This window comes from Procambarus clarkii, chromosome 17, assembly GCF_040958095.1.
Source record: "Procambarus clarkii isolate CNS0578487 chromosome 17, FALCON_Pclarkii_2.0, whole genome shotgun sequence".
NCBI classification, from domain to species: domain Eukaryota; kingdom Metazoa; phylum Arthropoda; class Malacostraca; order Decapoda; family Cambaridae; genus Procambarus; species Procambarus clarkii.
In genome coordinates, this window is record NC_091166.1 from 14,465,712 (window position 1) to 14,478,644 (window position 12,933).

Sequence of the window (12,933 nt, forward strand, 5' to 3'; positions counted from 1 at the left end):
AAGGACATTAAAGACAGGATTTCCCGTTTAAATTATATTAATAATAATGATCTACACCAAAATAATAATATTCTTAATATTTTTACTAACGAGGAAGAAAGAAATTTATTTAATCAAATATTAGAAAAATTTAAAACTAATATTATCGATGAAACAGTATATGAACACGAACGTCAAATAACACCTTATGTAAATGAAAATGATCATTTAAAACGCCAATTAGACGAACCTAATTATGTTGGTAAATTGTTAATAGACGCGGTGGCATCAATAGTTTTAGTTAAAGAAATTATAACCAAACGAATTGTTGACCTGGAAAAAAATCATAAAGAACGAATGAGGAAGTTATAAAAGTTTATGCATTCGTTACTATTCTATATACATTATTCCAGAAGGAAATAAGGCAAGATTTGAATGCAAATAATGTACAACGCTTTTATTACATTATCTTGAACGTGATTCGTAAGTCCCCTTCTGATAATATTCATGAAATACTGGCTTTACAACAACAAAATGATTTACATGTTAAGACCTTACAAGAAGAAAATGAAGCAATAACTTCTAACCTGTTGACCATTCAACAGACAAATGCTAGTTTCCAGGATTCCAACAAACAAATGCTTTCAGAATTAAGTGAGACAAGAATGCATTTGTCAATGATTAACCATGATGAGACTTCGGTGGACCCCATAGAATATGAAGAAACTCAAATGAATAAATTCACATTAATCATCCAAGCTGTCACTACTCAGCTCGATGCTTACTTGGCCGGGACATGCAACAATAAGTATTTAAGATCAGCATTCGAAAAACTCTCAATGAGAAAAATGTTTTGCAAGAATGAAATGGCGAAATCTGAAATGATGCAATTATTTATTTCACTTTCAAATCATATCTTCAAATTTATATTCTGCGCCCAGTTCTATAAGAATCTTGTCACGGTAATAAACGATAATATTCTTCGGCGTTCCATTCAATTAAACCTTTATTTTTCAAGAGAAATGTATAACCACAAAGATATGCTATCTGAAATATTGAACATACCGATGATAAATGAAGCTATAGAAATAGCACCCGTTTTCCCAATTCTATACAATATTAGTAAATTAACACTGATAAATGGTACGTATTCTATAAGCAACTATGGGGATAATAATCAAATAGTGTCTATCGATAACGAAAAGAAGAATTTAAAATCGATTGCGTTATTACACGAGGCTAATATGGAAGCAGAAAAATCGTGGTTCCTTAAAAACCTAAAAGTTAAGTACGAAAGTGTATTGGGTGATGACAGCATTTTAAAAGCAATCGCCTCTCAGAAAGTTTCTTCGCCTGAAACTGTTGAGAAAACAACAAAATCAAAAAGAGATAAAACGAACTTAAAAGACGCAAAACAAAGGACAAAAGATAAGACTCAAGGCAGGCGACAAGTCGAGGCATTAACAGAGAAAAAGAATCTAAAGGATAGACATATAAACACTATAAGGGGAGGAATAGTTGAAAATAAATAAGAGGATGTCGATGGTAAGCAGTCAACTCATTAGAGAAAGTAATTTTGTAAATACCCCCCCCTCGAAAAAAAATATATAAAAAATAAGAGACATCAGAGATTGGAAAAGGGGTTCAAGTTCATAGTAAGTGTGAGTTTGTAAAGATTTGCCACCATTCTCCAGTGTGTAATAAGCCAAATCAACTCGATGAGGATCTTTGGTGTTATGGCCAATTTTCACACAGGCATTACTAACCTTGTAATTAACCGAGATTTCAAATGACAAGGTATATTTTAATTGTTTTGGATTTCATCTAGATCAGGTGTCTGATACTTTTGAGAAAAAATAATATCACATATTATATTTGTATGAGGAATAAGCTTACATTCTAATTCCATCTGAGGAAACAGCGTGAGTTCTTTCTGAAGAGAGCTTTTCGTACCACTTTTTTTTTCTTTGGAAGAGCAGCGAAGAGTGTGTGACTGGCCGTCAGTGGATGGCCGGCGGCCACGAATACTTATATATGGCTCAGCTGACACAGTGCTTAGTCAGAACTGGGACTTTACGTGGTACTAGTCTAAGGAAGATCAGCAGGCAATTCCCAAAAAATAACGAAAACATTGTTGATATTTTCAAGCTTTATTTTATGTCATATCCTATATCAAAATGGCAATTGTATAAAATGATGATTCTTCAGTTATCACAAAAATATATTTATTATGAAAATGAACATGAGCTTCTGATCAATCACATCCATCGTAAAGGTGAGCTTATATATGTCGATTACTTTAATGAAGTTATAGCCAGTGTAGTTTTGAAGATGGTATGGCGGCATTCAACTAAGCGACTCTCTAATTATTGAGTCACAACTGCAATATACAACAATGCTGAGTTGGGGGATGATGGGGGGGGGGGGGAGCTAGAAGGGCAAAAGATAAGCGAGTTATGGTAGGTGGCGATGGAAACACTGCAGTTAGTCTTATTCAACTCCTGCTAAGAGGTCCACACCTTCGGGCCAGGCTCCGCATCATATCGAAAGGTTATTATAGATGGCTCTCTCTCAGCTACAGAGATATTTAATATACTAATGTATGTGTGTATGTGTCTTATTCTTTTTCAAATAATTTTTTTTTTCTTTCACTGTAGTAACCTGTCCATCAACTGCTCAACCACCACCCAACCAACCTGTCCATCAACTGGTCTACAACCACCCAACCAACCTGTCCATCAACTGGTCAACAGCCACCCAACCAACCTGTCCATCAACTGCTCAACCACCACCCAACCAACCTGTCCATCAACTGGTCAACAGCCACCCAACCAACCTGTCCATCAACTGGTCAACAGCCACCCAACCAACCTGTCCATCAACTGGTCAACAGCCACCCAACCAACTTGTCCATCAACTGGTCAACAGCCACCCAACCAACCTATCCATCAACTGGTCTACAACCACCCTTTGTCTGTTGGAAGTTTCTTTCTAGGGAAGTGGATAACAATTGATCATATAAAATAAGAGAGCGCACAGTGTTTTTCATAATGGTTGCACCATATGAATTTGACATGAAATTGCTAATAAGGTCTTTAGTACGTGTCCGAGGCAGTGGCTATAACAGAATAACTGATGGTTCGGTTTGTTTAGACTTAGGCAGAACATCTACTTTCGCTGCTAGAGTTAGAGTGGACCCATTGCCTCCGAAATTAGCAGGACCCAGAACACAACAGCAATTATCTAAAAGAAGCAACATTGGAGTAAATTCAACTGGAGCGGCAACTCCATCATCTTCCACAGTAGGTCAGACTGTTGTTGCAACAACTTCCCATGAACTCAGTGCAGAAAATGCCAGTAGAAGTGTAAGACCCGCCAGACTCAGAACACATGGACCTATCAGTATTTCCCAAGGAAGCGACATTGGAGTAAATTCAACTGGAGCAATAGGTCAAGAAAATGCTGGAAGTAGTACCAGACCTGCCAGACCCAGAACCTATGGACGTACCAGAATTTCCCAAGGAAACGAGATTGGAGTAAAGACTGTTTCAACTTCCCAAAAGCGTCCTTGTCCCCAAGACCCAAGTGAAGAAAATCAACCCATAACAACAATGAAGGAAATTCTTCTTGCAAGTAAAGGGTCCCGTATTTTAATCTTGACCCACCAACAGGTTCATCAATTACTTGCCAATACGTTGACCACAGAAAAACTTGTGCTGGATATGAATAATCTGATCCAAGAAAACAAAGTTCTTCAACATAAAGTGTCACTTTATCAGGAAATCTTTAGAAACAAGGAGAAATTAATTTCTATTATTAAGAAAATGGGAATAAAGGTTGCATAAATAATTATATGATTATTTAAGATGATTTTTGTTGAATTCATAACATGATAAACTCTGTCAATGTTTCTGAGGTCAATAGCATATGTTATCACAGAATACTTTATGCTGTGTCATATATATTACTTTGTAATGTGAATGTGGATTTGTGTGTATGGTTCTAGTTGAACCAAGTTTCATTAATAGTATATAAAAAAAATATTAATATGCAGTATATATCTGGGCAACCTATTCCAGATTTAATCGATATAAGCAATAAATTTTTTTATATTTTTCCCCCATCATCATATTCCTCACCTTTTAATCAAGATATGAAAAATATTATGGCTTGTGTGAGTATTTTAGTTCAAAAATTATTTAGTGAAGCTAATGTAAATCAAGCAAATATATATGTAATAGATAATAATGATAATAATAATAATAATAATAATAATAATAATAATAATAATAATAATAATAATTATAAACCTCTGCCAATAAATATATTTAATATAAATTCATATGTGGAGGTAGGTTTACTAAGAAAAAATAAAGAATCAACCAAATTAAAAATACATTTTTTAACTACTAGTGATGAAAAAAAGCTATTTTAACTATTCAGTAAAAAAAAAAAATATTTCTTTTATGTTGATATATAGAAGAAAAGACACAAGGATTAATCAGTATAAAAGATGCTGTGTATAGACAATGATTTAAAATACGAGCAAGAGCGATTAGAAACATTTATTAATTGGCCTGTAAGTAACCCAAAGCCCAAAGAGTTGGTAACTAATGGCTTCTTCTATCTGAAAAAAGGAATAGAATGTGCTTGTGCATTTTGTTATGTCTATGTAAATTCTTGGGATGATATTTTAAATGATGACGATTATTTCAATGAAGATATAATACTCATTTTAAATAACAACACTATTAAACTTAGTGAATTTCATAGGAGAATAAGCCCTAAATGTCCATTTTTGAAGGGCGAACCAGTAGGTAATATTCCTATTGAATTTTCATCTTATCTCATAGAACCCAAGTATATTAGGTATAATAAAGATTTGGAATTTGAATTAGATAAAAAAAAACAATTACCCAAGGGGATACTCTCGCATAAAACTCCACATCATGAAAAATATTGTGAGGTTAGAGTTCGCTTGTCTAGTTTCAAAGACTCGTGGCCACTTTCAATAAAACATCCCAGCCCAAAAGAGTTAGCCCAAGCTGTTTTTTTTTTATAAAAAACCACCTCGTGGAGATGAAGTAATCTGTTTCTATTGCAATATGCATTTTCGAAATTGGAAAGAAGGTCATGATCCATGGATAGAACATGGGCGTTGGTCAACACAATGGTATTATATATTGATCATGAAAGGGCCTGATTTTATTAAAAATATACGTTCATCTACAATCACTAAATATCCCCCCAAAATATTTTCTAATGATATAATTATGCAAATGATGAACAAATTAGATATTTTAGTAACTTTATCTAAAAGTTACAAACGCGATATTGTTAAAAGAGTATTTAAAGATGTAGTAATACTCTATGGACGATCATTTAAATCATATGATCAAGCTATAGCTATTATAACAAGATATTTATATTTTAACCAAAGAAAATTTAAAAGGGTTAAAATCATAGAAGAAAATAATCAAAACGAAAAAGATGAAGTGGGAAATATATGTTTAACCTCAATGAATAATGACACAGTAACATTAACCAGGACTTATAATGAGCCTAATACAACTACTTATTGTATATCTGATCCCAAATGTGATCAGATATTGAGCTTTACTATAAAGAATTTAGGACGTCAACAACTCACAGTTTCATCCGATTGTCAACATGATAAGAATTTAATGAATACACGCTGTAATATCTGCCAAGATAAAGAACGTTGTGTTCTCATTTTACCCTGTCAACATTTTTGTGTCTGTGAATTGTGTCTTTTACAACTTAGTAACTGTCCAATATGTCGCTATTTAATTAGTCACGTAACTAAAGTATATTTTTCTTAATCTGAAATAATTTAGAGTAAAGGAGTTATTAAAAATGAAATAAAAAATATATATCTCTTTGATTTATAAAACAACAAATGAAATATATTTTTTGGTTTAACTAATTATATCTTTCGTTTTACTTAAAAAAAAAAACGCCTCATGCTGTAATGATGGTATTGTGGTAATTGATAATTCTCCAATCTGAACTATTCATTAAATTCATGGTGACGTCCACCTAAACTAAAGTTCCCGTTCTAAATAATAAGGTTGCGACATAGCTAGCTGGTTGCCTAGAGCAGATGCAGCACTGTGTCAGCTGAACAAGAGAATATGAAATTTACGAACAATGGCTGGCTTGTGCCAAACACAGCCAAAAATAGGGATCCATTTATTTAGAAATGATTATAAAGCATTTTTTTTCTTGGAATAATAGCGAATGTATTATTATTTTTTTTTTTTTTGGACCTGAAATCTTCAACTGTTTATGAAAATATTTCAAACTGGGGAAAAGGATAAAATTTTGGGGATACTGAAACCGAATGTTGGAATGTAGCTACTTTGTATAAAGAGATGGATACCTTCATAACAAAAATACATTTCAGTTTTTATAATTTGATTTATTAAATACAATTTTGTACAAATTTATTATAAAATTTTTTAGCTATCAGATATTCACGGAAGCTACATTTGACTGATTGGCAAGTAATCGGACCAGTATTATAGATACCATTTAGCAATCCTTGTTCAGTTGTCACAGTCCCAATAATCACATCCACATGAGAACGTTTAATTAGAAGCTGTCGTCCAGCAAGATGATTATCATGTAATAATACTGGATGACCAAACATGTAATCACCTTTTTCATTATGAGATAAAACATTCATTCTGATGAGAGCGTCATATGTGTGCACTGGATCTCTCAAGTAAGACAAACAGGCGTATACATAAGTATTTTGGGTTAAAGGAACCGTGGATACTTTTTCCCAATACCTATCTAAATTGAAGAGGTTATAAATCATTTTATCTCCTTTACCATGGACATTAATAAGCATGTCCACTATTTTCTTCACTTTGTCTGTAATTATTTCTCTGAAGAATTTCTCATTATGGATACATTTTTTCTTGACAATTTTTTTTTTTTTTTTTTTTTTTGGATGATACCATGACTATTATGATTGCCATGGAACTTCCTGCCTCCTCTTATACAAAAGTATAATTAACATAAATCTATATCAGATTCCTTAAATATATATATGTGTGGTGAAAATAAAATTTAATTATCTTCTTTTAGCAACTGATGTGATAAAAATCTTTTCATCAATAACATTATAATATAGTTTGTATATTATTTTAAATTTTTAATTATATCCTAGTTAGTAGATGAATAATTGGTGTTCAGGGAGAAAAGTAATCCGTAATCCCCAACTCATTATGATATAATTCAAATTGGGGAAAAGGATATAATTTATAGTTTTATCTTATAAGATAAAGGTATATTATCATCTCAGAGGATTAGTTATAGTTTGCATTCTGTAATTGTATAATTTTTGTAGTGATGCTGAAATAGACTGTATAAAGAGATTGATATACTCACACTCACTGAAGGTCCTGAAAATCTAAGAGCTGTCGAAGATTTAAAATCAGTAGTTAACAAGAGTAATAATATACACGATTTTTAGGATCTGGACTAGTGAACATGGATGGTAGTGTGAAGTAAGTGTGACCGCAGTTTATTAGGGGGTACTTCTTTCTTAATGTTGATGATGTACTCTGGGTCACCTGATCTAAAAAAAATAATAAACATTATGGCTGATAAGACAAGCTGAATAAGTCAACCTAAGCTTAGTTTAATATAAAACTCGACCAAAAAGATAGTTGAAAGTGTTCTTCACAACCGGACGCCCTGGAGTTTGGCTGAGGTAACCTCGCTGTATATAAGATGGCGCGTGTCGCCGTCGTCGCCACCACAGTGTTCAAAACCACAGCAGTCTAACCAACATCCTACAAGAAAACTCATTCTCCTACAGCTACAGCACCCGCTATTTGAGAGAATTAATTATCTGCAGTAGAATAATAAGAATATACTGCTCATACACGTTTGACAGGGCCGGCGCCTGCTACTCTGACAGCATCTCGTGCTGGGTTTTGTATGTGTACAGAAGAGCATGGAAGGGGAAGTATTCAAGATAATAGTATTGTGTCTACTAGTTTCCACGAGAGTTGAGGCTGACACAATGGTCGGTCCCGAGAAGATCAAGGTCAAGGGGGACACTGCCGATTACATCCAGATGTCTGCTAATAATAACCTCATTGTTGGACATCAGAACCAACAATCAGCTGCAGGCAAGATCAGTCATCCATATATACACACATACTCCAATTGAAAGTTTTTTTAAAGTCAATAGTTATGACCAGATTCTTAGACACATTAAGTAAGATAACACAAATCAAGTGGTAATTTCTATATAAGAGACACAAAATATTAACCTTACTTACGCCTTATTATCTGTTTTACAGGACTGTTTCTATCAGCAACATATGATTCTGTCTCTCTGGTCAGTCACTCTGCCGGCTTCCCCAGTGCAAAAGAAGAAGAAGAAGAAGAAGAAGGAAGAATAAAGTTATTTACCGATTGCAAAACACACATTCTTCACTTACTCCAATTCTAACACAGGTTATGTCCTTGTGGCAAAGAGCCAGTTTTTATAGCTGAGATGATTTCCAGTCACTGCAGTTATTTTTCCTTCTGGCAAAGAGCCAGTTTTTTTATGGCTGAGGTGATTTCCAGTCACTGCAGTTATTTTTCCTTGTGGCAAAGAGCCAGTTTTTTGTATGGCTGAGGTGATTTCCAGTCACTGCAGTTATTTTTCCTTGTGGCAAAGAGCCAGTTTTTTGTATGGCTGAGGTGATTTCCAGTCACTGCAGTTATTTTTCCTTGTGGCAAAGAGCCAGTTTTTTTTATGGCTGAGGTGATTTCCAGTCACTGCAGTTATTTTTCCTTGTGGCAAAGAGCCAGTTTTTTTTATGACTGAGGTGATTTCCAGTCACTGCAGTTATAGAGAGCTAGTTTACTAGTGTCACAACAATTATTTCCCTGTGGCAAAGAGTCAGTTTAATAAATAATAAGGCTTAGGTGAATGTATATTATTAAACAAGCATATTTAACAATAACAATATTTTTTTTTTTTTTTTAAATTTCTTCAATATTTACCATGGATGTACATTTGTATGCTAAGTTAATATTTGCTAACATTAAATCGTCATGATAACGTTGAAGGTATTTTGATCCACAGATAACTCCACTTTCATTTTCATTTTTTTCTGTTTCTGTTTGTTTCATTATTTTGAATAGTTTCCAATTCAATGTGTTTCATGTCTGAGCGTATTTGAGTCAATTCTGTATGAATTCGAGCAGCTCCTATACTACGGAATGATACAAGTTCCATGGGTCCTGTGGAAAGACCACCACGTCGTCCTCGAACTGGTGCTCCGGTCAGTTCAGAAAATACAACTTCATCTGCTCGTGAAGTGTGCATCGTAGCATTTGCGCGGTGATTGGTAACACACATATAAGAACCTTCATATAAACTAGCTAAAACTGGCTCATTATCTCTATTTAAATATGGTTCACCCGTATAGGGATTCATAAGGATTCCAGTACAAGTTTTTCGACCCCACTGTAGATGTTCAATAACATTTTCAAAAGTGAGAGTAAAAGCTGCATCCATGTAATTCAAATTATCAAAGGTATTGCAATATAAATCTGGAGCTTGTCTTTTAAGTGAATGAGGGTTAACTAAAACATCAATGGGTACATTTGATGAAAACATATCACCCTGACTCATTAATTTAATGTAAGGCATATCCTGTTCACTAACTAATCGCCCAATTACACCTTTTTGTGAAGTGGGTGTTTGTAACTTATCACCTAAAGATGGTATATATGGTGACACTGTTATCAGAGAAAAACGCCAACTTTGTAGTACTGGTAAATCTACACTATCTATTTTAAAGTACCTAAATGTAATGTAATTAGGATGATGTTCTTTAAAAGCTAAAGAATATTGAGATTTCTTCAACCGTTGTTGCCGTTCAAGGGAAGGGTGGTGTGGATCATTTACTGTAACTCGGTAGTCATTTCTACTCCCTTTTCCATTCTTCGTCCCTGTGGATACTGGAACAGAATCGTCATATATAGGCTCTTTTAAATCCCCAATTTTACCATTCCAAATAAGAGCAAGAGTATTGGCATCTATGTGAACGAATTCTATTTCTCCATTTGTAAAATTAAGCAAACTATTATCTTCTTGACACTTGGGATTAACCCCTTTTAAAATTCCCAACTGAACACCACGTTGAAGTGGGGTATGCTGATCAAAATAGGTCTGACAAAAAGTTGGTAATGCATTCTGTCCTGATCCATAATTATATCGAACAATTGATGTTTCATAAGAAACACCTGAAAATAACCCACGGTCTATACTATCTTGTTTTACTGTAATACTGTCTTCGGGATTGTGCCAGTTTACTACTGCCACCATAGGATTTTGACAAGGAATGGGTAAAAGTTTACTCATTCGAGATGTTGTGTATAATGTATGAATAACTGTCTTTTGATGAATTTCACCTACAGAATGAGTATTGACAGAAATACCAGCATAATGACGATACGATTGCAGACTGTTACTAATTCGAGGGGGATGGGCAGCATTAGGACGGCTAATCGCTCGAGCATTTGGCCCCATAATATTAGGTATTTTTTCCCGGTCATAACCAATATAGAGTAATTCAAAATCCTCTTTGAGATCACTATTTTCTTTTCTGAGAAAAATATGAGGTTGCATTTGAGGTGGTAAATATAAAAATGGATTAGCCTCCATTTGAAAAGTGTCTATTTCCTTAGACGTATAGAGTTGGCCATTGGGTAAAATTTTATAAGACATACGTGGCAGACTGGTGCATATCCACAGTTGATTTTTTTTTATTCTAATAATTCTATACAGGCGATATTTAATTTCAAAATATATTGAACAAATCGGTATAAATTGTCTACTCCAAATAAACAAACATATTCCCATTGAACTAGAGGCAAATGAGGAAAAAAATGTTGAGCTGCATAACCATTCTTGATCGAATCTAATGGGAAATTAAACAGTTTATTATGAATAATTATATAGACATATTTAGATTCTAACTGATCAAGTTGTGAAGGATTTCCCACTTGTCTTAGTTGAGGGAGATATGTAAATAAGAATTTATCAGGGTGTGAATTACACATGCTGGTAGAGGCGATTATCACATCAGGTATCATTTCTAATATGATACCACATCGTTGAGGAGTATCAGGTGTATTGAGTAAATCAATGAAACCGACCTCACTTACCGTTATAGATTTAGGCTCTTTGGCTTTGGAATCTTTAGGCAATAATTTTTGTAATCCACATGCCACCAGACATATATTGGCATATGAATTAGATGAATAATTCCGACTAAACCGACCAATTTTATTCCATTCATTATTCCCGCTATTATTAAATGAATTACCACCATTATTTTCATTTAAAGTATTTATACTTGCAGAATTGCTTAATATTTTTGTTTGCGTAATACTCTCATCAATATGACCACACCGAATAGCAGTGGCTTTAACTTTCAAAGGATTAATTGCAATCATAGCTACTCGTGGTCCTGATAATTTTAATCTTATATCATTGTTCCCTTCATTCATATTATTATTATTATTATTATTATTATTATGATTGGATGTATAATTTTCCAAAATTTTAAGATTATTTTTGTTAGCATCGCTCCTTTTTAATCGATAATATTCCATTAAAACTGTTAAATTTTCTTGAGAAAGTGAATGGTTAAGATCTTTCAAAATTTTAACCACCTTGTTATGGAGTAGTGTAGCATTTACTTTGCGTATAGCTAGATTTAAAAAACAATTAATAAATATTTCACCAGTTGTAAAGATTGCCATATTTCCTAAATGATTAATATCCTGGTTTATATAGGAAGAGAGAAAAGGCCATTTTTTAATCTTAGATTCTTCATAAATAATAACTGCTTTTTCTTTTCTGCTAAAATGAGGACGTCGACGATCTGGCCATATTATCGACTTGATGAAACATACAGATTCACTCACAATGAAATTGCCCGGATAAACGTCAAAGGGGAAGTTTTCACATATAAGACATTTAAACGGGAAATGTGTATTTGGGGGGATTAGCCGATTACTTTGCCAGCACTTCCATTGTTCATAATCAATAGGTCTCTCAGGATCTTCTACCAACATTTGCCACATTTGACCACTTTTCATTACAGGCACTGCAAAATTATACTTGGCATAATCTGCTAGTCGCTTGTCATTATCCCATTCAGGAAGTTGTAGTCCTACCCCTAGTACCAATTTGCGATCTAGATAATATTTTATAAATTGGGATTCATCGCTTTTGGATTTTAGTAGATATGTGTTACAACTGATATGAGTGGGGGTTCTATGGGGTACTGGTACTATTAAGGGGTAAAGGTAGTTAGAAGACAAGAGTATCAAATATGGGAGAGCTAAAAGGCCAGGCCCCCAAAATAAACTATCCACAGTAGTAATAACTTGCTACAAGACCATATATGTTAGTCTAAGGGTTGATCACTGCGCTCCCACCTTGGAAGAAGAGATACTCTGTAATTCATGTACTTATTTATTAACCCCTTAACAACCCCCCATATACACTCACACCAATAACAATAATAATAATAACTTTACCACACTATCTTACGTTAAAAGCCTTGGTCCACATAGACAGGATACAAGGTTTACACTAATAACAAGCTAGGGTAAAGTACTACTGGATAAGCACTGAAGCTGGATGCAGCTTAGGGTAGTGAGACCATGTGGTACCCTAATACAAAACACAACACTTAGGGTAAACAAAACACTGGCAAATACTAACCCCAGGTCTCACCAATAGTTACTACCAGAGTAGGTACACTTACTAATGCCCCATACTTAGCTTAAGGATACAGGAACTTCAGGTAAGGGAAATAAGTAAGAGGAGAAGGGAGGAGAGTAGGGGTGCAGCCACAGAGTAGGTCTTATCCGCACGACACCAGCCAGAGAGCAGCGAGC

General features: G+C 34.2%; 1 protein-coding gene across 1 annotated transcript; it reads right to left on the reverse strand.

The window, feature by feature from the left end:
* Positions 1–9,115: 9,115 nt before the first annotated feature.
* On the reverse strand, positions 9,116–11,478 carry LOC138365579 (uncharacterized). Its single transcript, XM_069326056.1, has 2 exons — positions 11,188–11,478; positions 9,116–10,702 (listed from the first exon to the last, which is right to left on the reverse strand). The coding sequence occupies exons 1-2, from the start codon at positions 11,476–11,478 to the stop codon at positions 9,116–9,118; spliced, it is 1,878 nt and encodes a 625-aa protein (XP_069182157.1).
* Between the last annotated feature and the right edge of the window lie 1,455 nt (positions 11,479–12,933).